General features: G+C 63.6%; 2 protein-coding genes across 9 annotated transcripts; both read right to left on the bottom strand.

Annotated features, from left to right (window-relative positions):
• Positions 1-163: 163 nt before the first annotated feature.
• SPATA20 (spermatogenesis associated 20) lies at positions 164-11,045 on the bottom strand. Of its 2 annotated transcripts, none has more exons than XM_068413105.1 (16): positions 10,953-11,045; positions 9,802-9,939; positions 9,469-9,533; positions 8,893-9,047; positions 8,510-8,653; positions 8,036-8,237; positions 7,808-7,938; positions 7,598-7,702; positions 7,046-7,120; positions 6,634-6,846; positions 6,299-6,491; positions 5,380-5,548; positions 4,727-4,935; positions 4,397-4,596; positions 4,193-4,273; positions 164-418 (listed from the first exon to the last, which is right to left on the bottom strand). In XM_068413105.1, the coding sequence occupies exons 1-16, from the start codon at positions 10,973-10,975 to the stop codon at positions 248-250; spliced, it is 2,274 nt and encodes a 757-aa protein (XP_068269206.1). In that variant the 5' UTR covers positions 10,976-11,045; the 3' UTR covers positions 164-247. The 2 variants fall into 2 exon arrangements, with proteins under 2 accessions (XP_068269206.1, XP_068269207.1); XM_068413106.1 differs by lacking the exon at positions 10,953-11,045 and adding an exon at positions 10,271-10,897.
• An 18-nt stretch (positions 11,046-11,063) lies between these two features.
• Positions 11,064-20,262, bottom strand: EPN3 (epsin 3). 7 transcript variants are annotated; one of them, XM_068413107.1, is made up of 10 exons: positions 20,189-20,262; positions 17,007-17,665; positions 16,493-16,611; positions 14,806-14,889; positions 14,411-14,518; positions 14,225-14,309; positions 13,664-13,972; positions 12,669-12,779; positions 12,076-12,297; positions 11,066-11,961 (listed from the first exon to the last, which is right to left on the bottom strand). In XM_068413107.1, exons 2-10 carry the CDS (start codon positions 17,578-17,580, stop codon positions 11,645-11,647), a joined length of 1,929 nt encoding a protein of 642 aa, XP_068269208.1. In that variant the 5' UTR covers positions 17,581-17,665; positions 20,189-20,262; the 3' UTR covers positions 11,066-11,644. The 7 variants fall into 7 exon arrangements, with proteins under 7 accessions (XP_068269215.1, XP_068269208.1, XP_068269210.1 ...); XM_068413109.1 differs by lacking the exon at positions 20,189-20,262 and adding an exon at positions 19,380-19,485; XM_068413110.1 differs by lacking the exon at positions 20,189-20,262 and adding an exon at positions 18,864-18,924.
• Between the last annotated feature and the right edge of the window lie 3,122 nt (positions 20,263-23,384).

The raw sequence follows: 23,384 nt of genomic DNA, 5'->3' as shown, positions 1-23,384 counted from the left end.
TAATTTGTTTTCCTTTTCCTCATCGACAAGAGGCAAGGAGCGAGCGCGGGCGCAGGGGGAGGAGATGCTGCTCGGTGGGTTTCTCCCGGCCACGGCAAAACCAGCACCAGGGACCAGTGCCAGGTCTGCCGAGATGCTGCCAGAGGAAGCACCCAGGAGGCAGTTGATGCTCAGGGTGGATTTATTAGGGGTGGCGTGACAGTCTGCACCCCCCTTTGCCCTTCTGTGGGCAGCGGGGCCGGGAGGCTCATGGGCAGAGCATCCCACGCAGCTCCTGGGGCGAGGTGACGGGCAGGGAGCAGGCGAAGTTGCTGCAGAGATAGGCGGTGGCTTTCCCGTCCTTCCTCTCCAGGGATGCCAGGAAAGGCAACTGGCGGTAGAGGAACCCGGCACTGTCTCCATCTGCCAGCACCAGCACCTGCAAGAGAAGGAGCTGTGAGAGCGCAGCCCGCGCCAGCCAGCTGCTCCTTCCCTCCCCGCTGACGTGCCAAGCGCTGGCAGCGTCCCCCCACACGCCCACCCAAAGACAAGAGGGGACGGGGAGCCGAGGGGACCCGCGCCAGCCCTCTGCCAGGGTCCTGCAGCAGCCACGTCCCCATCACGCCTGCGCCGGGGGGAGCTCATGGTCTGCCACATCCCCAGCAGCTTTGCCTCCCTTTTCCCCACCAGACACCCGGCAGCTGGGGATGAAGCACAGGGACCAGCACACAGTGCCCGAGCCAGCCAGCTCCCGGGGCCACCCACCCAGCTCCCGGGGACACCCACCCGGCTCCCTGGGACACCCACCCGGCTCCCTGGGACATCCCCCCATCCCAGGGGCAGCCCTGACCCCAGCGCCAGCCGCAGCATCTCCCAGTCCCACCCTGCAGCCCAGCTCCTCCTGCCCTCCCATCGCTCCCCAAAACACTCCGGGGAGCAGTGGGTCGGGGGCTCTCTGGGCTGACACGGCAGCACCAGCCAGGGGTGATGATGGGGCTGCCGTGATAATTAGCTCTGCTGAAAGGGAAAACGTTTGTCAAAGCCTCAGGGCTCGCGGGCTAATCGGGAAAGGCCGGGGGCTGGCAGGGAGCCTGGTGCCGACACAGACATGAAGGGCAAGCAAAGCACGGACCGTCCCCAGGCCCGAGGCACGGCAGCAGCATCCCACGGCAGCAGCATCCTCGCCCATGCCTGGCCCTTGCCCCACACGTGCACCCACCGCGGTGCCCACTGAGCACTGACACGCTCGCCACATGTTTGAGCTGCTCATGCCACTGCCATTGAGGGATGCCAACACCAAGCGCTGCCTCCCCGGCTCCCACCACCCTGGCCCCCACCGCCCCAGCTCCCACCGCCCCGGCTCCCACCGTCCCGGCCCCGGCAGCTGCCAAGCGGTGGCACACACACCTCCCACCACGGCACCACTCGCCCAGCATGCCGCATCCTCTGCCACGGGCCCAGGGCCAGGAGCAAACCCAGCACCGACACCCAGCAAGGAAGCCTGCGCAGCCTTCCCCCTGCCTGGCAGGGCTGCCCTCACCCCCTGTGTCCCCAGGGGGTCACCGCGTCCCCCAGCCCTTGCCCTGGATAACGGCTGCTGCAGTCCCGTCCTGTCCCCCATCACCCCACACCTCCCGCTTGGCCCCTGCCTTGACCCAGCGCCGGCTCAGCCCGTCTCCCTGCCTGCCTCCTGCTCTCCCTGCCCTCCTCCCTCCTCGCCTTTGTCTGGAATTAATTCCAGGAGTGATTAATTACCAATTCATGTCCAATCTGAAATTCATTATTCATTTTTCTCACAAGCTCCCTAAGGTCCTCTTGCGGGGCCAGGATGAAGGCGAGCGGCAGGCTACCGCTCTGCAGCTGAGGAGATAATGGGATCCTTCATAATTACCCTAAAGACCATTAACAGGGCAGGGATCTATACCGGGAGCCAGGATCCAGCCCTGGAGCAGGGATCCAACCCTCTCTGCTCCCAGCACCGGGACCCACCGGGGAGCAGCCGCCGGCATCGCCCCCGGAGCACTCGCATCCCTGCGGCGGTCGCCTGTGGCAAGGGGCTCCTGCGGGCATGGGGTCCGCTTAAATCTGCGACCTCAGTGCCGTTTTCTCATCAGTATCTCGTTACAGCAAGGATTTCAACGTGAGATTTGTAAGGAATTAATTACTCGAACGACCTAATTAATTGTGTTCCTGCAGAGGAGCCTAGCCCCCAGCGCCGGCACCGAGGGACCGGGGGTGTCAGGGGACACGGCCAGGACGTTTGCCCAACTCCTTGGCAAAGCCCATCCCAAAGCTGCCGCATCCCCACAGTGGGTGACTCAGGGCTGCCCCGCTCCGGGTGGCTTCTTGGGGTCAGGCAAGGAGAGCTGGGGAGCAGCTGGGGGGGCTGCAGGCGGGTGGGAAAGGGAGCATGGAGAGAGGGAGGCAGATGCTCTGGTGGGAGGTGGATGCTCCACGCAGCGGGATTCTCTTCCCTTCCCTCCATCAGCTCTGCAAGGCGAGGAGCCATCAGGGAAGCATGGCCCTGCGCTCTGCCCAGCTCCGGCTCCATGATGGGCCCGGGGCTGATGAAGCTCGAGGAGGAGCTCAGCTCCCACCGCTGCCGCACCCCCGCGCTCGGGGAAGCACACGCGTGCCCAGGGGGCTGTGCCCCTTCGGGGAGGGAGCCTTCCCGGCACCATCCTCCTGCCACCCTCCTTCTTCCAGGAGACAAACTCAGGCTGCCGAACAGGACGGCTTCTGATCCATCCCACCATCACAACGTGGGGAACACACACGAGCAGGCACGGACAGCAAGGGGGGGACCCCCACCCTGGCTGCTGCCAGCCTCCAGCTGCAGCCCCCCGTGCTCCCCTCCTGCACGCAGCCCGGCTGGGTGCCACTGTCCTCGGGCAGCTCCTGAGCACCCCGTGGCTTCACTCCCCCACAGAAATACCCACCCAGAGCACCCAGCCCTCCTCTTCCTCCATGCTCTGAGGAAGGCACCAGCCTGGGGGAGCCGGACCTGCCGCTGGGCAGTAAGCATCCCCCCAGCCAGGCTTGGCACCAGGGCAGCAGGAGGGAACTAAGCCGCACGGAGGAGAGGGAATGGCTGCACTGTTTGCTCTGCTCAAGACCCCGAAGCTGCCAGCTGCTTCTCCCCACTGGAGCCCGCGTGGGCTCAGGGGACCGACGGCTGAACCAGCTGCGGGGAGCGGGAGCAGATTATCAGCAGCGGCACCGGGCCCCCCACTGCCACCACGGCGCTTCCCGTCCCTGCAAACTGGGTCACCCGCTGTAATCCTTCACAGAGAGAGGGGAAGAGCGTGGGAGCAGGGGCCTCGCACGCGGCATGGGGACCAGCACAGCCGAGGGTGCTGCGAGATGGGAGATGACAGAGGAAGGACCGGGAGCCGTGTCCCCCACCCACGCTCCCGGGCAGAAGTTGTGACCGTCCTCCCACACCAGCGTTAAACACCGCTGGGCACGTAGGCAGGGATGAAAGCAGCTGTGGGCTGAGCTAATGCAAGGACAGAGCAGGGAATCTGTCCTGATGGCTCAGCCCTCCCCAGTTCACCCCAGCTGGGGTTACAGAGGGAGACTGGTGCTTCAGCCCCAGTGCCAGCTCCCCACGTGCTGCGGCTCAACGTGCCAGTCCCTGGCACCAGGACCCCAACAGGCGGGGATGAATTCAGTCCAGAGGCTGAAACGCTGAGTCCCCTCACCCACAGCCCAGCATCGCTTCCCAAGGGTAGCTCCAGGCAGAAGGTGACCCAGACACCGGCTGGAACTGCCCCGAGCACAACACATCCGCACCAGGCATGACACATCCATACTGGAACGAAAGGTTTTCCCTTGGGAAAGCAGTGCTGGGGACGCTGGGCTCAGGCTGAGCGCGGTGTAAACAGCCGGCAGCGACAGCAGCCGCTGCTGCAGCCGCTCCCCGGGCTGGGCTGCCAGCACTCTGTGCCAGGGAGAGGGGTGCAGGGGCTCAGCCATGGCCCCGCCAGCTGAGCTTACCCATACGGACAGGACAGGATGCTCCCCAGAAGGGAGGCAGGACAGAGGAGGAGGAGGATGGATGCTACAGCCACACTGGGAGAAAGGATGAAGGCCCCAGCAATGCAGGCGGCAGCAGGGAGCGGCTGCGCAGGGGTCAGGGAAGGGCTGGCAGGGCTGGCTGGGCTGGCAGGGCTGGCAGGGATGGCAGGGCTGGCAGGGATGGCTCCTCTACCTTGTTTGGGCTGAAGACGGAGTGGACACAGCGCAGCATCTCCTTTGTGTCTTCTCCTTGAGGGTCCCCACAGATAACGACCTGTCCAGGGAGAGCGCAGATGGCAGGAGGGAGAAAGCAGAGAGCTGTGACTGCACCCACACCACCGCCAGGCCCCCTCCCTGCGGCAGGGCCCATAGGGGACACAGGAGCCCCAGCCCGTACCTGTTTGAGGGTGTGATGGAAGACAGCGGTGGCCCGGGCCATCTCTGGCAGGGCTAGCGGGATCTTCTGCAGCCTTTCTGAGAAGGCAGCCAAGATCTGCCCGGCTTTTTCCACCCACTCCACGTGGCCGGAGTAACAAGCCGCTCGGAGCAGGTTTGTGACAGTGACAGAGTTGGCGGCGGGCTCTGCTCCGTCTTGGTCTGTGGGGGACAACAGCTCCTCCATCAGCCCAACGCCTCACCACCCCATGGCTTGGTCCTCCAGCCGGGCATCGCCCGTGCCCTCCCTACGCTGCCCCACACCACAACCCGTGCAGGTCCCCGAGCTCACCATCCTTCAGGCGCAGGAGCAGAGAGGAGTCGCCAGCCTCACTGGAGAAATACGCAAAGCCTTTGGGGTCCCAGAAGAGCTTGTCTTGCGTGTGCTGGAGCTGCAGGGCCCACTCCAGCCAGCCCTGCTCCAGTGAGGCTTCATACAGGTCAAAGAGAGCCTGGATGACGAAGACGTAATCCTCCAGGAAGCCCTGGATGGGCACGGCGCTGCAGCGGCCGACGGGAAAGGGGCATCAGGGTCTCTACGCTGGCCAGGTGGGAAATGTTCCCCAACCCAGCAAAGCCCTACCTACTGGTCTCTGCTACCCGAGGAGATGCCAGCTCAGAGCTCAGTCTAAGATAAGCAGTGGCCGTGTCAAGTCATCACACAGCTCAGCCCCAGGTTTCTGTACGGCCGAGCGGCAGCAGAGGAGGGCAGGGGAAGGCTTCTGCCAGCTCCAAAGATAAGGAATGGAAAAGGACTTGACCTCAATTCCTCTCACTGAGAAGGGGCACTAATCCATCCCAAACTGCACCAGAGCCAGCTCTGCACAAGGCGAACAGCCTCCCTCCCTCCACGTTCAGTCCTGCTTGGACGTGGACCTCCGGGGGCCTGGGCAGCTCCCGCAGGGTGGCCGCTGGGTCCGGGACACTCTCTGCACCACTGCTCACCTCTGCTCCACCGCGTCGGCTCTGCCCCGGTAGCAGCTCCGCAGCAACCTCCCGCTGGCGGGGTCGAAAAGGTGTCTCTGCAGGAAGGCGGCCGCCTGCGCAGCCCGGCTCACGTACTGCTGCTCGGCCAGGGCCGCCCCAGCCTGGGCAAAGCCCGAGATCATCAGCCCTGCGTAGGACAGACACGGGGACAGGCTCAAGGGGAGGCACGAGGGACCGGCGTGGGTGTCTCTGTCTCTCCTTTAAAGGATGCTCAGCGTGAAGCTCACCCTCCGTGACGTTCACAGCAGGCCAGGGCTCAATCATCAGCTCTTCCAATGGGTTCAAACCACTAAGAAAGTCACTTACTGTCCCCAAAGAGAAGGGCAGGGCGCTGCACGGCCAGCAAGAGCTCAGCCTTTGCTTGCAGGCAGAAACAGGGCTTAGGAGAGTCTTCCTGCTTATGGCCTGAGCTCCATGACACAACCCCAGCTCACACCAGCTCCAGACCCAGTACAGGGCCTGGGGTCCTGCAGTTGTCCCCTGCTGCGGGACAGTGGGGTGCAGGGCTGTGCTAACGCAGCGCTGGAGACGGGCTCTGCACCCGCCCGGGTCCTGTACCCCAACCCAGCCCCCTTCCCAGAGCCCAACTAGGGGAGCCGGGCTGAGCCAGGGGAAGGGTTTTGCTGCTCTCTGCTGGCAGCGGGGAAGGAAAATAAAGCCAGAGCAATATCCCAACGCTCTGCAGCCCCACGGCTTGTGGGTGTGGGGTGGCTTCCCCCAGGCGCTCCCACAGCCCCAGACCGCAGCCCACCCACCACCTCCCCGGGGGCCTGTCCGGTCCCAGCAGGACTCGTTCCTACTAGCCCTCAAAAACTCCCTGGCCCCCTTGGAGGGGCCCAGCCAAGGCACACACGCCCGGCGCTGAGCCGCCTCTCACCGTTCCACGCCGCCAGTATCTTGGTGTCCAAGTGTGGCCGCGGCCGCTGCGCCCGGGCCGCAGCCAGCCTCCGCCGGCCCTCCCGCAGCAGGGCGCCCAGCCGCCCCGGCTCCAGCCCGAACTGGGCCGCCGTCAGCTCCGGGGAGCACCGCACAATAAGGACGTTCTTGCCCTTCAGCTCTTGATGGGGGTCCTGAAAGGAGAGCCCCGTTCTACAAACACCACCAGGCTGAGGAGGGGTGGACCCCCACGATGCTCTGCCATCCTCCCACACCCAGGGGTGTGGGTCCCCCACTGATGCTCCCGGGACCGGGGAGGTCTTTGCTGTCCCTCACCTTCATGGGGCTCACGTTGCCAGTCTCCTTCACGCCGTAGTGGTGCATGAAGACATCTCCCAGGGTTGTCCCCTCTGTGGCCCCCTCAACAGGGTCAGGGAGGAGAGCCCGGATCTCCTCAGCCTCCCACACACAGAAAGCTCCTTCTCGCTTCTCCACAGATGTGGTAGTCGGGTAGGAATCAGCATCTTCTGCACTGTAGAAACCTCCTGCCTGGGAAAAGAGCAACAGAGAGACCCTCCAGCTACAGGACAGCACCTTCAGCCAGGCTCCCATCGCTCTGGGCTGGCAGGGTGGCCAGAGAGCCCCAGCAGTGCCCCTGCCTGAGCTCAGCTGGGAAGGGAGGGAGGGAAGAGCACGTCCCAGGGCAGGGTAAGCAGCTCCCTTTGGCCCAGCTCAGGGAACAACCTACCTGGTCACTCAGGTCCCGTGAGACATAGAGCAGAATGTCTTGGGCGACATCGGCAAAGAATTCGTCACCAGAGATCTGCAGGAGGTACGGGGTGGATGTCGATGGTACGCGGGGCAGGGGGGAGGCACGAGACACAGCAAGATAGAATAAGAGATTCAGATTTAAAGAGCTGGCAAAAGGGGGGGAAACACATTTGAACATCCAGGGATTTTAAGCATGGGATGGATTCAGGGTAAGATCTCATCTACAGGCACTGGAGAGCAGCCCTGGAGCTACACCAAGGTCAGAGGCAGCAGCACGTGTTTGCTGACTTGCAAAGACCAGCCAGAAGGATGCTCAAAACCCTGGGGCTAAACTGTCACGGACTTGTGCAGCGCTTCTGGATGAAGACCAGTACGTGAAAGGGAATATGGGACCATTCCATGTCCATGGGATGGGCAACACCTTGGGGAACAGGCTTTGAAGCTGCTCCCCAAACAAAGCCGGCCCTCCCCAGCCCACAAGTGGTGTGCCAAGCGAGACCCCCTCCGTAGAGGGATGCTGCGGCCTTACCTGAAACGCTCTGCTATACGTGGCTGCCAGCTGCCCCTGGTCGTACAGCATCTTCTCAAAGTGAGGGACATGCCAGTGCTGGTCGGTGGAGTAGCGGTGAAACCCCTGCAATGACCGAGTGGACACGTCTCCACCCCATGTTTCCACCCCACATCTCCACCCCATGCCCCTGGGCATGCCATGGGTTTACCCCTGAGGCTTTCCTCCTACCTGACCGATGTGGTCATGGATGCCCCCATGGGCCATCATCTTGAGGGTATGCAGAGCCATCTGCAGCGCCCGGGCACCTTCTGGAGTTGTTCGGTGCAGGGCCCAGTACGTGAAGAGGAAATTCAAATTCACTGAAACACAAGGAGAAAGCGGGAGGCCGAGGGGTGGGCTCTGCCCCCCCGTGCTGCCTGCCCCGTGGCGGGGCTCAGCAGCAGAGGCCAGACTGACCTGGGGTGGGGAACTTGGGGGATTCAGAAAAGCCGCCGTAGTCCTCATCGTAGGAGCTGGAGAGCTGCTGGAAACAGGTGGCCATCACCTGTTCGGCTGGAGGGGGTGACTCCTGGCCCCGCACACGGGCCTCAGACCTGTGTAGCAATGCTTCCAGGATCTTCTGGCTGTTCTCCAACAGGGCATCTTTGTTCTCTTTCCACTGAGATGCAGAGTGAGAAAGTCAATTCTGCCATTTTTTGTCTCTCTTTCTGCTTCCTGCATCGCACCAGTCCGAACTGCACCTTCAGCTCTCAGTCCCCCTCCCCAGATCAGTTCCAATCCATCTCTAACCCACCCAAAGCTCTGACATGTTCTCTGGGCTACTGTTCCTCATGACTGTATCTCTGAACTCAGTCACCCATCAGGCCCAGACCAATTTCCCTGCTGCCCTTTTGGTTGAGCACCGCCTGCTAAGCCATTCCTGCTCCGTACCTGCTCTGCGATTCGGAGCAGCACCGTCCGAAAGCCAACACGATGAACTCCATCTTCAGGAGGGAAGTACGTCCCCCCTACAAAGGGCTTTAGGTCTGGCGTCAGCCAGACACTCATTGGCCAACCGCCTCCACCGCTGGTTGCCTGAAAGACAAACCACGGGTGCACCAAGGTCACGCAAGAGGCACCCTCTGCTCTGTACCCCTCTGGCACATCCAAGTGCCTCACGTGAGGACAGAAGTGTGCTTCTCTCCACCCGTGTGATCATGCATGGCCCCATTCAGACCACCCCACGTGCAAGCTCTTCTTGCCTGAGGAACATGACCATGAACTTCATCTTGAGAGAGCCAAAGCCTCCCAAGCCCTGCCTGTGTCTCCCTTACCTGCACGAAGGTCATGTACACTTTGTCCACATCTGGCCGCTCCTCACGATCCACTTTGATGCACACAAAGTTCTTGTTCATAATCTCTCCGATCTCCTTGTTCTTGAAGGACTCCTCCTCCATCACATGGCACCAGTGGCAGGTGGAGTAGCCAACTGAAAAGAAGCTCAGGTGAGCGAGGAAAAGCCCTTTGCAGGGAGCAGGACACGCGTTACAGGGAGATGGCTCAGAGATGGGGAACCCTGCTACGGGGAACAGCTGCTGCCTCCCTGGAGAAAAGATGGAGGAGAAAGGCCTCCTACAAGCATGGAAGCTTGCAGGGCCCCCTGGGCTCTCCAGCTCTTGCTCCTAAGATCTGGCCAAGGACTTTGGTAGCCAGGAAGGCCCCTGGATGCAGCCCATCTTCAGCAAGAGCTATTAAAGCATGTGGCCCTCTCTTGCTGGCAGAGAATTAGTGCCCAGTGTCCGTCCTTACCTACATGGCAGCTCACACACCAGCTCAGGACGCAGCCCAGCTTATCTGGCCATCTACTGAACAACACGTGGGAACACGAAACATGTCTCGTTCCTGGTTACCTGACAGGAATATCAGCTTGTTTTCTTTCTTTGCTTTATCAAAGGCTTCCTGACCCCAAGGGTACCTGTGGAGGGAGGACAAGAGAGGAGCTTCAGGGGTCACTGCTGCCAGGATTCATGGGCTCCTCTAAAGCTGCCTGAGAAGTCACTGCCTGGTGGAGAATGGTAAGGGCAGCTTGTGGGCACGGCTGGCTCGGGAGCGTGGACCCCGAGCCCACTCCATGCCCCACGGAGGCCAGGTTGCTTCACCTGTCATCACTTCCACGGCAGCGAGTCCCTCAGCCCCGCGGACACAAGGAGAGGAGGAGGGAGAAAGGCACTGGTCGCTCTTACCAGTCCACGGGATTGTGAGCATGCTGCAGGAGGTAGGGGGACTTCTCGTTAATCAGGCGGTTGGTGTGACGAGGGACGCTGGGAGGGGTGGTTGTCCCCCCCGTGGCCATGGTCACGCTCCCCGTTAGAAACACGCACCTGCGACACCAAACGGGCTCGTTGTTTCCTTGCTCGCCCCCGGAGAGCCGCGACGCCCCAGCCCAGCACCACCTTCACCCCGCTCCCTCGGGCACCCGGTGTGGCCCCAGGACGGGGTGCTGCTCCCCACGCCCTCCCCGGGCCGGGGAACCGCTCCAGCCCCAGGGCTGGGCAACTCCACTGCAACAGGCTGGGTCCCCCTCCATCCCCCACCCAGAACCCTACAAAGTCCTCCCCATTGCTGGAGGCTCAGGCGAGGCTGCTCTCCTCTGGGAGCTCTCTCCCCTCTAGCCCCCAACCCCTTTTTGGAGAATTTTAGGGTGACAGTCACCCAACAGCCACGCGTAAGGGAGCAGCATCTGCAGGATTTGATCTGTGTGTCCTCAGGGAGGAAAATCCCCTCCCGTGGGTGCACAGGTAGGTGCGGGGTCAGGGTGTGGGGAGGGCGGCACAGGCTCGTCCGGGCGAGGGACAGGAGGGGACCAGAGAGATCCTCCTGCTGCTGGACGGGATGCGGGGCTGGGGCACTGGGATGACGAGAGGGTGTGAGAGAGGTGCAGGGAGTGTGCAAAGTCTAGGGATGCAGGGAGGGTTTAGGAGCGATTCAGTGGGGTGCTTGGATATAGGGAGGGTTTCAGGGAACGCAGGAGAGGTTGCAAGGGTGCGGAGGGGATTTAGAAGGAATTCAGTGGGGTACAAGGGGGATTTAGGGGAGATGCAAGAGGGGTACGGGGCGTCGCAAGGATGCAGGAAGGATTTCAGGGAATGCAGGAGGGTTGCAAGGATGCAGAGAGGATCTAGGAGGGACTCAGTGGGGTGCAGGGGGGATTTAAGGGCGGTGCAGGGGGGTACAGGGCGTTGCGAGGATGCGGGGAGAACTTAGGGGGATGCAGGGGGGTGCGGGGGAGGTTTAGGGCGGCGCGGGGGAGGCAGCGGGGGTGCAGAAGCGTCGCAGCGATCGCTGCCCCCCGCCCCGCAGCCACCCGGTCCCCCCGCCCGGTCCCTCCCGGTACCTGCGGGCCCGGCGCACGAACATGGCGGCCGGGGGGGGGGGGGGCGGAGCCGCCGCCGCTCCCCGTGACCGGCCCCGGGGCCTCCGGCGCGGCCCCGCCGCGGCTCTCCCCGCCCCTCTCCGGGCCCTCCCCGCCGCGGCAGCCGCACACTGGGTCCGTCAGAGCGTTTTATTGTCTCGCAGGCAGCCCGGAGCCGCCGCCCGCCAGCAGCGCCGGGGCGCCGGCGCCCCCCGAGGCCCGGAGCGGGGCCCAGCAGTGGGAGGGGCCGAGGGGCTCCGGGCGAGGCGGGGGGTAACAGAGCCGGCGGAGCGCGAACCAGCCGGGGAGCACGGACTGGGGGGGACCCCGGCTGCCCCCGGCCCCAGCGCTGCCCCGAGGGGAACCACCCACGGCCAGACCCCCCGCACCAGCGGCACGGACCCCCCCCCCAAACCGCGGCCCTGCGGAGGGGCCCCGCCGCGGCCCCTGCACCGCCCTCGGCTCCGGCCTTCGCAGGGGCACGGGGGTCCCCTCTCGCCCATCAAGCGCGGGGGGGCTCATGCTGGCTGCCCCCCAGCCGGGAGGGGGCTGGCGCGGGGGCCCCCTCCCTCGCAGCGAGCGAACCGCCGGCCCCCCAAAGTCTCTGTGGGAGAAAAGGCCGGGGGGGTCTGTAACAGCCGGGGAAGGGGCGAGAGTCTGCACGTCCAGGGGGCTCAGAGGAAGGGGTTGAGCCCCCCCGGAGCGGGCGGCGGGGCTGGGGGGCCGCTCAGCGGCAGTAACGGCTGCGGCAAAGTGGGGAGCTCGGGGAAGGTGCCGGCCTGGGGGAAGGCACTGGCGGAGACGGGGAGAGCGGCGGCGGCGGCGGGGACGCTGCTGAGGGGCAGCGGCAGGGACGCGCTGTAGGTCATGGAGTTGGCGGGGAGGCCGGCGGGCAGGCCGGGCACCGGCGAGCTGGTCCGCATCTGGTTGAGCGTCGGCTTGGGCTGCTCGGCGAGGCTGAAGGGGTTGGTGGGGGACGGCGTGCTCAGACCTGGCAAGGAGACAATGGGATGCATCAGGGTGGCCGTGCCAATCCATCCCCAGCCCTCCTCCTCCCCCAAACACCCCTCTGCCCAGCAGCCCGCGCCGCAGCACCGGCACCTACCCGAGAGAAAGGGGTTGCGGGTCTTGGAGGCCGGCGCAGGCGCGACCAGGGAGTCCAGGTTGACCAGGGAGGAGGCGGCGGGGCCGAGGAAGGCCTCGGGGGTTTTACAGTCCTTCCGCTCCTTGCCAGATTCGGGCAGGGAGTCGGCCAGGTTGGCGAGGTCGAAGCTCTTTGCCCCATCCTGCCTGGTGCTGGGGAACAGGTCACCAAAGGGGTCCAGCTCTGGGGTGAGGGGGGAGATGAGCTACGTGAGCTGGCCAGGGGGCACCGACGGTGACAGCATCCCCCTGTGCTAACAGCATGTCGCACCCCAGGTCACAGCTCAATGCGGCAGGGCTGAGGCTGTGCCCAAGCTCCCCCCGAGCCACCGCAGGAGGCAGCCGGGTTGGAGATGTGGGTGCACGCAAGGACCAGAGCTGCCTCCTCGGCTATGGGGCAGCCCGAGCCCGTGGCACGCGCGGTTGCAGGTGGGGATGAGCTTCGGCCACGCCAGCGAGCAGCCACGCACAGCCCGGCCAGCCCTGTGACGGGCAGGGACGGGTCACTGTCCCCACCTGCCCAAATCGGACCCTGCCTGCTCCCCCCGCTCTTACCGACGGGGCTGCTGGACTTGGCGGAGGAGGGCGGCTGCGAGGGCTCCTGCTCCGGCGGCTCGGCTGGCTCGGGCGGCTTTGCAAACAGGTCGAAAGCGTCCCCCCCTGGAGCTGGGGGGAAGAGGGGAGACTCAAGGAGGGGAGCAAGCCGGGAGGTGAGAGGTGGGAGATGTACGGGCAGGAGAGAGGCAGGGACGGCTGCCTGCAAGGAGACGGAGAGGGGGGAGCGTGCAGCGAGGGGACGTGGGGCTGTGGGTCAGGAATGTGCATTGGCCCGGGGGGCTGAGATAAGCCAGACCAGGAGCCCGGTCTCGAGCAGGCAATGCTGACCCAGGCCTGCCTGCAGCAGGCACGTCCCTCTCCCAGCCCCGACGGGGACAGACAGAGGGGACAGGTCTGCAGGAACGCTTTAACCACCAGCGCTGGCCCCCCAGGCTGGATTCTGCTCTCCTCCCCAGGGACCAAAACCGAGGGCAGCGCAGGCGGGACCTCCACGGGGCCAGAGGAAGCACCAAGGAGGAACCGCGAGTGGCTTTGAGCTCTGAAACACAGGCTGCTCCTACAACCACTTCCCCATCTGCAATGGGGCACCTGCGAGCAGCAACCGTCCTGTCACGGCAGGGCACGTGGTGCTGGTTTGGGGTGAACAAACAAGCAGGTAGCACCGGGGTGGGGGGACACACCATCACCCCACTGCTGGGGCGGTGCAGCAGAGCTATCTGCTCCCACGGGAGGGCTCCGTTAACTGTGCCGTGTTAATTAAAGCAGCCTATTCTGCGTAGAGATAAAGCCTAAAAGTTCCTTGAAGTCTTCTGGATGCCAAGGGGTGAGTGGAGGTCCCGCTGCGGGGCGGGGGAGCGGGGAGGGGGTGTTTGCAGAGCTGGCTGTGGGAGGAAGGGGGGCAGCGCCCGGGATGCTCGTTCGCAGGAGGGCAGCGATGGGTAAAGCTGCCCACGGTCCTCAGGCGAAGCCGAAATGCCCATCGAGCCTCTTACCAGGGTCTGGAGGTTGCTCAGCCACAGCGGCCCAAGGGTCGGGAGCTGGCGTAGAACCAGAGCCCTGGGTGGGGGGGGACGCCGTCACCCAGGGGTCCGCAGGAGGGAAGCCAGAAGCCAAGGGCGCCTTCCCCCAAGGGTCGGAGGCTGCAGCAGGGCCAGGGGAGAAATCCCAGGGCCCAGCGGAGGTTTGCTGGGCCGCGGCGCTCGTCTGGGACAGGGGCTCCCCGCCGGCGGCTGGGACTGGCACCCAGGGGTCAGCCGCGCCGGCCCAGGCAGACGCTGCCGGCTCCGCTTTGGGTTTCATATCTGAAAAAAAGAAGGGAAGCTGTGGGAGAGGGGAATGGCGTGGGATGTAGAGGGATGTGGAGCAGTGGGGATGTGCCCAGGGGACCTCAGCTTCCAGCAGCACCGCCTGGGCATGCAATGGACCAGGCAGCGGAGGAAGGAGAAGCGAGAGGTCCTTAGCGTTGAGCTCCTGGGAACTGGGGTGGGGACAGAGGTGCGGGGAGAGGTGTCTGCCACTGTCCCAAGCTTTGGCAGCCCGCGAGTTGCCCCCACCTGGCATATCCCACGGGTCGGCAGGCGTGTGGCTGGAGGGGGCTGGCGCCGGCCCAAATATATCTGCCAGCTCCAGGATGGAGGACTGCAAACAGAAAGGGAATAAAGAGGTAAGGGAGGCCCAGGGCCTTTGCTGTGGGATCGCCCCGGAGCCCAAGGCTGCCTGTGCAGCCATCCATGCTGTACCTGGCTTTTCTTCATCTTATCTTCTTCCTCCTCTTCCTCCCCGCCCTGGGCAGTCTCCTCCACGGCTCTCTGCAGCAGGGAGTTCTCCCCTTGCCAAGCCCTCACCTCCTGCGGGGACAAGGGACGGGGCCCGTTAGCTCAGCAGCTCCGCAGCCAGCACCTTCTCCAGGAGACAGACCCGGCACAGGAGCTGACACCGCATCCCCGAAAAGTCCCAGCATCCGAGCAGGCAGCTCCTCTGGGGCCGAGCCCGCCGGGAGAGCGCTCAGCAGACAGCCCCAGAGCAGCGAAAGCGAAGCAGGTGCCGGAGCGAGGCGGCGTTTCAGGCTCCGCTGCCCCAGAGAGAAGCTCAAGTCAAGGAGAGAGGCGCGCCCGGGGCTGCGGGGCACAGGTACCTTCTCGTGCTCCTCTTTGCTCAGCGCGAGCGCAAGCTGCAATTGCCTTTCTTCGTCTGTACTGGAAATTGGAGGAAGTGGCTTCTGCCAACAGAGGAAATCGGGTAACATTTCAGCTTGCCCTCAGCTCGCGGGGCTGCTCGGGGGTCCCTGTCCTTGCCACCGCCTCTCCTGTGGCCCCTCGCCTGCCTGCACAGCACCTCTGTGCCCACCCAGCCGGCTTTGCCTGCGGACCCCCAGCCCACTGCCCCTACACTTTCAAACCGGCTCCTGCTCAGGCTCCCAGTTCCTTCCCCTACCCCATCACCTGCTGCTTGCATCTAGGCTGGGATGACCCTAAATTAGGCAGCCAGCATCTCCCCCGGGATGTTTTCGGGGACTCCAGCACAGTCGATGGAGGAGAGGGGATCAACGAGGCGTCCCCTCGCCCTGGCAGCCTGATGGGGAGGAGGGCTTGTGACACCGACCAGCCTCGGTTCAGGAGTCCTGCCTGGCCCCGCTCTGCTGGGGGAGAAGCGCCCAGACCTAAGGCAGGTTTTGGGCAGACTGTCCCCGTGTCACCACGGCAGCCCCGATCACCACCCCATGATGCTCATCCAGCAGCATGGGACCAGCCGGGGCTGGGAACGGGGACGCGGTGGGGGTGTGCGTGTGTGCACGCCTGTACCAGCGTGTGCACACGTGTGTGCAGCCCAGACGGGCTCCCAGCGCTGTCAAGAGCGTGTTCCTGCAGCGCTCATCGCAGCAGTGCGTGGAAGCTATAAATACTCCAATCCCGGGACAAAAATAGGGATATACGCTCTGCTCCGGCTCCAAAAGAGCCTCTGTCAGGCAGGGGAGATGGGCAGCAGCAAGCACCGTCTCGAAGCACGTCCCCTGCCCCAGCAGGACCCAGCTCACGGTGCTCGGTGCCAGCCCCGGGGGGTGCCTGCCAGCCCCGGGCTCACCACATCCCTCTGATTTTGTGTGCCCGGCCGTACCCGCGTGCTCCGCACGGGCCGTGCCAGCCGGTGGCAATCTCAGCCGGCGCGCAAATAAGCCGTTCCTGGTGGCAAAGGGGCCGTGGCCGGCAGATAGGAGAGGGGACAGCCCTGGGGGAGGTCTCGCGGTCGGAGACAGCAGCTCACTTGCTGCCTGCGTCCCTGTTCGGCTCCTCCTGGTGCTGTTTTCCAGTGCCCCTTCTAGACCAGTTTGAAAGGACTGGACGGTGGGAGGGAGCACCCGGCCCCACCGAGCCCCCAGCCCCAGGAACACTGCTGACCCCCCACCCACCACGCAAACCACGGTGCTGGACGAGGTGTCACCTCTCAAAACCTCTGGAAGAAGGCAAGAGAAATGGTGGGGCTTGGACCAGAAACCCTCGGCAGAAGAGGGCAGCCAGGTTTGGTGGGGTCGTGGTGAATCCAGAAGACCCCCCAAGTTCACCCTGGGGTCTGGGAGGCTGGATGGGTCTCAGCCTGGTGCTGTCCCCACCAGTATGAGGATGGGGAGCAGGGACAGCCCGTGCCTCCATCTGCCCGCTGGCGATTGTGGGTGCCAGGCACAACACAAACAGCCTGGTGTGGTGGCAGGTGCGTGCACTGGCCTTGGACAGCCCCCAAAATCCTCCCTCTTCCCAGTGAAATGACCCACCATGCCCTCAGACGAGGCAAGGTGCAGGGCGATGGGGCCGGCAGAGCCGCCCTACCTTCTCCGCCTCCTCCCGACTCATGGCCAGCGCAAGCTGCAGCTGCAGCTCCTCCTCGCCTGTCGTCTGGGGCCTCGCTTGCTCCAGGTCGGAGGCGAACCGTGGGGATGAGGACGATGCTGGGAGATAAAAAGAGGAAAAGCAGAAGGAGCAACATGAGGACTGGGGTATTTTGGGGAGCACAGCAGCAGCCTCCCCCAGGCCCCCATCCCAACGCCCACAGCATGGCTTCCCCAAGGACGTAGCCCCAGGTTAGAGCTCATTACCAGGAGCGAGCTGTGGGTTTAAGGCTGCCCTGGGGCACCACCAGCTCCCACCACCATTGGGGTTCACCACCGGCCCAGCCAAACCTCTGCCTGTGGCACAGGATGGAGCCGGGCTTCACACCACCCCCACAGAAAGCAGAGGGGAGCAATGGGCACCAGGCGGGTGCACACCAAATGCGAGCCCAAGCGAGCCCGAGCGAGCCACCAGCCCCGCAGGCGAGCCGCCAGGCCCCACTGGCAGCACTCACAGTTGAAGGAGGAGGGCGAGCCCCGCGCCCGGCCATAGTCGTCGCCGCCGTAGGGCGATGCGCGGCGGCCGTAGGAGACCTGGTGGCTGCCGCTGCCCATGCCCTCGAGGGCCATGCGCTCCTTGGTCTGCAGCGCGTGCGCCCGCTCCTGCTTCAGCCGCTCCTCGTCCTTCAGCAGCGCCATCACCTGCTTCACCTTCTCTCGGATGTTGATGCCCTGGTCCTTGCCGTCACGGTCCACGTACTGGAAGTCCTTCAGCGTCTGGATGGTGTAAAGGTTCTCCCGGCACTGGTGGGTCACCTTCTCGGAGCCGGTTTTGATGAGGTAGTCCAGGAGGGTGAGGGCTTTGTAGACGTGACGCCAGTTCTTGCCGCTGTCGTTCAGCCGCCGCCAGATCATGCCCATGACCTCAGCGAAGGCCACCGTGTTGAAGGTGAGGTCGGCGATCTCCGACATCAAGGAGCTGGGGGGTCCCCAGGGATCATTGGAGGTGGCCTCCCGCACCTTGATCTCTGCCTCTGAGTAGTTGTGCACGATGTTTTTCACCTGCCGACGCAGCGCCGAGGTCGTCATGGCTGCACAGTGCCGGAGACCCGCCGGCGGCGGGCAGAAACGGTGGAGAAGGGACGGGCGCTCACGGCCACGGCCTCACCGGCGCCTGCAGCGAGGAACGGGGACACAGAGACCTCAGCACCACCCCGACCACCAAGACCCATCCCCAGAGCCCTCAGCTGGCACCCAGGACCCTTCTCAAGGTGGAAGCGCCCATCGTTGGGGCGTCAGGTGCACCGTGCCGGGCTGCCGCCGCTTGCTAACCCGAAGGCACGCGGGATACAGGGTGCTCAAGGGGAAAAAAATCCCATAGCAAGCCGAAACGCAGCACCGCAGAGCTGCTGAGAGATTTGGCTCCGGATTCAGCAACATTTGGAGGAGATTTTACCCTGCACTTCTGTTTCTAAAAGTAACCACCTGAAAATGGCAGCTCCCTCCTCCACATCCTGGCTGCCTCAGCCCCACGGTCCTGGCAAAGCTGGTTTCAGGCCCTGCAGCCCTCACGCCAGCCAGGGGCTCTCCCGTACCCCCCAGTGCGTTATCTGCAGCTGCACGTGGTCCCACTCGCCCCGGCTGTCGCCCCAAGGCTCTCGGTGTCACCAAGGATGTATCGTGCAAACCCAAAATCCTGCCGTGAGCCAGGGCCTGCCGCTCGGGTGGGTTTTCCCAGCAAACTCAACAATTTTGCTTCCGTGAGAGGCTGCGGGTACAGAAGCGCGTACTGCTGGGGGGTGCTGAATTCAGGGTGCTAACCTCCAGCGCCAGCTCGGCGAGCAGGATGGATAACGCAACCCCCTGTCCCCAAAAACCTGAGCTGCCGGAGCCTTCTCTGCGCCCAGGGCCGGGGCCGCAGGGGCTGGCGTGGCCGGGAGCTGCCCTGGTACGGCAATGCCCGTCCTTGGGACGCGCTGCACCCGACGCGGATGCAAAATGACGTGGGTCAGTCTGGACCCTTCTGCACATGAGCCCATCACAACTCCATCCCCTACTCTGTGTTGGTCCTAACCCTCACCTTCTCCCTGCACGGTGGGAAGACCCCATCCACCCTCGCTTTGTCAGCGGGCCGAGCAGAGCTGGGAGGCAGAGGCTGCCGGGAGCCGTCGTGCCCTCAGCAGGGCCGCGCCGCAGGGCCGGGGAGCCGGGCTGCTCCCAGAGCTCCCACTGCAGCTGCAGCAAAACTCACTGGCAATTTTTTCCCCATCTGAGATAACATTTGCGGGCAGAGGAATATCTCCCCCGCGCAGCAGTGCCTGCAGACAGCGATTACCGGCATCCATCCCACCGCCCACCCTGGGTGCCGGTACCTCCCTGGACGGCAGCTGCTGCACCGTGTCCAGCCCTCTCCCGGCTCAGGACACCGCTCCGTCCCACCGGAGCTGGGCCGAGACCGTGCCGACGTGCCCACGAGCCACGCACGGGGCCCGCCACGCTCCTGCACAACCCGTGCGACCAGTCCGGCACCTCCTTCTCCCATGGGCCAGCGGCCGGGCACCCCACGGCTCCGCCGGCAGCGTCCCCCGTGAGTCAGAGAGGAGCCTGGCACTGCCACGCTCGCGGGAGGCCAAAGTTGCTCTCGAGACGCTTCCCTGCACTGATTCCCTTTCGCAATGCAGCCCGTCGCTGCGGCCTTTTGATCCCGCCGGCAGAGCCGGCAGTGCAGGCCGCCACGCCGTTGCCCGCCTGGCACGGAAACACCTTCGGGACAAGGGCAGCAACGCAGCAAAGTCCTCCGGGACTTGGCTCTGCGCTTTGCTTTCCACCAACACCCAGGTGGGAGATAAAGTCGTGTTTTCCAAAGGTGCCACCGGCCCCACAAACACCTGCAAACACCAGCGCTCGTCCTCCGGGGCAGGACGGTCCCTCCTGGCAGGACAAACCCCAGGTCCAGTGTGATGGGCTCCGGCACCGCTCGTCCCAGCCGGAGACCCGATCCCAGCTGGGCTTTGCCTGGTGTGAGACAGCCCGGGGAGTCTGCGTGGGAAGAGATGGGGAGCAGGAGCTGGGGCAGGGGTGCGAGGAGCGTGGCCCTGGCCAGAGCACTGCCACTGGGGTTAAAAGCAGCGGGGTTTATCGAACACAATATTTCCCCCCCCCCAGAATATAAAGGCAGTGAAAGAGAAGCTGTGCGGGAGATAAGGCGGCAGCACCCGGCAGCTCATATGGAATTACTGCAGTGACCTTGAGCGAGAGGCTGCCAGGTGGGAGAAGGACACGGGGGTGCGGGGACAGGTCCCCACCGCCCCGCGGAGGCGAAGTGGGGGAGACGAGGAGAAATAACACGGAGGGGGAGCAGGAGGGAAGGAGGAGAGCGCACAGGGGCCGGCCGGGAGCAGGGGGAGGCCAGGGGGGACACACAAGCCCCGCTCCATCGCTCCTCAGGTGCGGGGCTGGGAGCAGCAGCGCCCGCCATGGAGGGAGCGGCAGGGAAAGGCTCCGGGCTCCCGCACCCGCCGCGGGGCCCCGGCGCCCCGAGCCCGGCCCCGGCAGCCGCTGCGCCACCGGGGCCCGCGATGCTCCGGCGTCCAGAACCTTCCTCCTCCCCCCGCTTCCTCCTCTTCCTCCTCCTCCTCTTCCTCCCTCCCCCCCGCCCCTGCAGCCCGGCTGCCGAGGGGCGCGCAGCCCCGCTTACCTGCGCGGAGCGGAGCGCGGCCCCGCGCTACCGGTGCCGGGGCCGGTGCCGGGGCCGGTGCGGGTGCCGGTGGGAGCGGGCTGGAGGCGGCCGCAGCCCGCCCGCCCGCTGCGCACCGCCGACTCGCCGGGCTGGCTGGGCAGGTCCCGGCGGCAGGTCCCGGCCTTAACCCCTTCGGGGCGGCCCGAGCCCCGGCCCGGCCCCCGCCCGGGCCCCGGCAGAGGCGCTCACCCCCCCGGTGCGGCGCGGTGCGGTCCCGGCCGCGGGGGATGCGGCGCCGAGCCCCTGCCCCGCCGCATGCGGGAGGCGGGGATGCTGAAGTGCTCAGTCACTGCCCCTCGCTGGCAGCCGCCCAGGCGCTGCTCGCTGCTGCTCGCTTCGCTTCATTGCTTCCCCCCCCCCCCCTCCTCCCCCCATTATTTTGAGGCAGAAATCACCGTCCCCGGGCTCGGAAGCGCCCCCGAGGGATGCCGACCGCCCCTCCTCCCCCCCCCCCGGTAACGCAGCTCCCTCTCTGGTACCCAAGGCCACGGTTGCAATTTGGGTTTGTTAAAATTTCTTTTCTTCGGGATCTAAATTTGGAGCGAATTCTTCCCTTTGCTCCTTCCCGGAGCCTGGCTGGGGGAGAGAGGGAGGCAGCAGATGACATGACAAAATCAGTCATGTCTCTCGATCATTTCAACGCCACCCCCTCTCTCCCGGCCTCTGCCTTCCATTTTAATCGCTGACAGGCCTTCAAGCATTATGGAGATATATATATAATCTTTTTAATATCAGTGACATTTTCCATAATGGAAAGCATCTCCTGTGTGCCGAGACATTCTGGAGGGGATCATTCCTGCCTGCCGAGGGTCCTGCTGAGCAAAGTGCAGAGCTGAGATTCATCCTGCCCAGGCCCCTCGCTGAAGGTCCTGCCTCAGTGGGAGGCTGCGTGCCTCCAGGGGTTTCGCAGATCTCACCAGCCTGCCTTTCCCAACAAGCTCTGACCGTGCAAGCTGAACGCGCATCTGGTCCCACTCCCAGCTGCAGCCCGTGAGAAGAGCACTTCCAGCATCCAAACCATCCTCCAGGTCAACCTGGAGAACATCCCAGCTCCGGCAGTGGGAGGCCTTCCTCTTGGTTGCCTACGATCCAGGCCTTCCTCTTCCTCTGTTCCCAATGCTCCCAGCTCACCTGTGTCGGGTGGCCAAGGCAGCCAGCTTGCCCCTCTTCAGGCATTGACTTTTCAAAAGCAAAGTGAACCTCTCCCCGGGGACACAACACCCCACAAACATGGGGTTTGCTAGGTGGGGCCCACAATCCTGCCAGCAAGGCTCTACACTGCCCTCAGCCCTGGCACAAACTGGCTGCTCACCCCGAGCCTGTCTGCCATCTAGAAGCCTCTGGAAATGCACTCTCACCTTTCTGCTTGCAGCATTTTCCTGGAATGCCCCTTCCCGACCTCTCTAATAGGGTGTCTTCAGGCCCTGACTCACGTGATGGGTTTGGTATGCAACTCCCAAGGCCAGGAAGGTCACTCACCTCGGTTATTTAGCAAATACAACACAAATTATTAACACTAATACAAATAATGCCCACATTTGGGAGAGGACAAGGAATCTCTCCTTGCCTGGCTACTAGGAGTTGGCATTGTAGGGACTGGAGCACCCACGCGTCCTCAGAGCACAGGGCTGACCAGAGCCCACATCTCAGCTCACACCAGGCTTGTAAATGAGGGGTACATGTTTCTAAAAGTGTTTGGTGGAAGCCAGCTCTAATTCCACTGCAGTTCCAGTCAAGTAACTGCCACAAATCAATGCAAAAGGAAAAAAAAAAAAGCAGCTGGCTCAGAGAAAGCTGCAGCAGTCAGAGAGCAGAGTATTGCACTTGGCCCAGCACATGCCTTCCTGCGCGCTGCTTGTACCTTGTCCCTTCAGGACATTCTTGTCCAAGGCTGTAAGAGGCACTGGCAATATTTATGAAAAAAAAAAAAAAGACTATTCACAGCGGTCAGGTTTGTTCTCCTTTGCAGAAGTTCTTATGCCACCCACCCTGTGCCACCAGGCTCCTCCCATGGAAGGGGAGACCAGTGTAGGACATTCTTCCATAGTACGTGGCTGACGCGACACTCCCATCTACCTGTTTTCATATTAACAAGTTTTCCTGTGAGCAGAGGTATACACAGACCCGGATTCTATAGGCTGGACCGGAGGCACGGATCTCGTGAATGGACTTTGCCATCCTGTAAGCTGAGGTTACCAAATAAAAGCATTCCTGCCTTTGAGACAATCACGTTGCCTCTGTAACGTGCAGACTCCTTCTTGTCGAGAAGCAGATGGCTTGAGCTGTTTGAGTTGGGCAGATTCACAAGCTGATAGTCATCTCCAGGGAGGCAGGAGCTATTGTCAGAGCCTGTGAGACACACCCCAACTTCAGGCCTTTTTCCTCCTAATTCTCAAAATGTTGCTGAAATTCTCCCTACAGGAATGCTGAGCAGAGACATTCCCTTGGTGGGTCCGTGCCCGCTAAACTAAAGAGGCTCCTGGCTTCCACAGAAGCCAAAGTGCTTCCCCACACCCTGCTAAGAGAAAGCATCTCGAAACACGAGTCGCCGAGGGGAGCAGCTCGTGGTGCGGCAGTTGGTGCAGGAAGGGCGCCGAAGGTCTGCCAGCTCCACCAAGGAGCAATGATATCCACCCAGCAGAGAGCCACGGCCTCTCTGAGCCCTGCACCCACCACAACCCACGCAGCTTCCCAGAGCTCTGGTGGGAACACGCTGCCACCCAGGTGTCTGGCTGCAGGGTCTGCCCTGCTCTGACACGAGCACTGGACCACAGCAGTGAGCACACCGGGGGGAGGTGCGTCCAAGCCACTTCCCATCATTTACCAGCAGTCCTGGCTAAGCAGGGAGGTCCCAGGGGACTGGAAATTAGCAAATGTGACACCTGTCTACAAGAAGGGCTGGAAGGAGGATCCGGGGAACTACAGGCCTGTCAGTCTGACCTCGGTGCCAGGGAAGGTTATGGAGCAAATGATCTTGAGTGCCATCATGCAACACATCCAGGACAGCCAGGCGATCAGGTCCAGTCAGCACGGGTTTATGAAAGGCAGGTCCTGCCTGACTAACTGATCTCCTTCTACGACAAGATGACCCGCTTACTGGGTCACAAACCCCAATTAATAATCTACGCTGATGTCATTTCTCTACAGGGCCAAA

The sequence above is a fragment of the Nyctibius grandis genome, chromosome 15 (assembly GCF_013368605.1).
Source record: "Nyctibius grandis isolate bNycGra1 chromosome 15, bNycGra1.pri, whole genome shotgun sequence".
NCBI lineage: Eukaryota > Metazoa > Chordata > Aves > Nyctibiiformes > Nyctibiidae > Nyctibius > Nyctibius grandis.
This window is presented reverse-complemented; position numbering and strand designations above follow the sequence as displayed.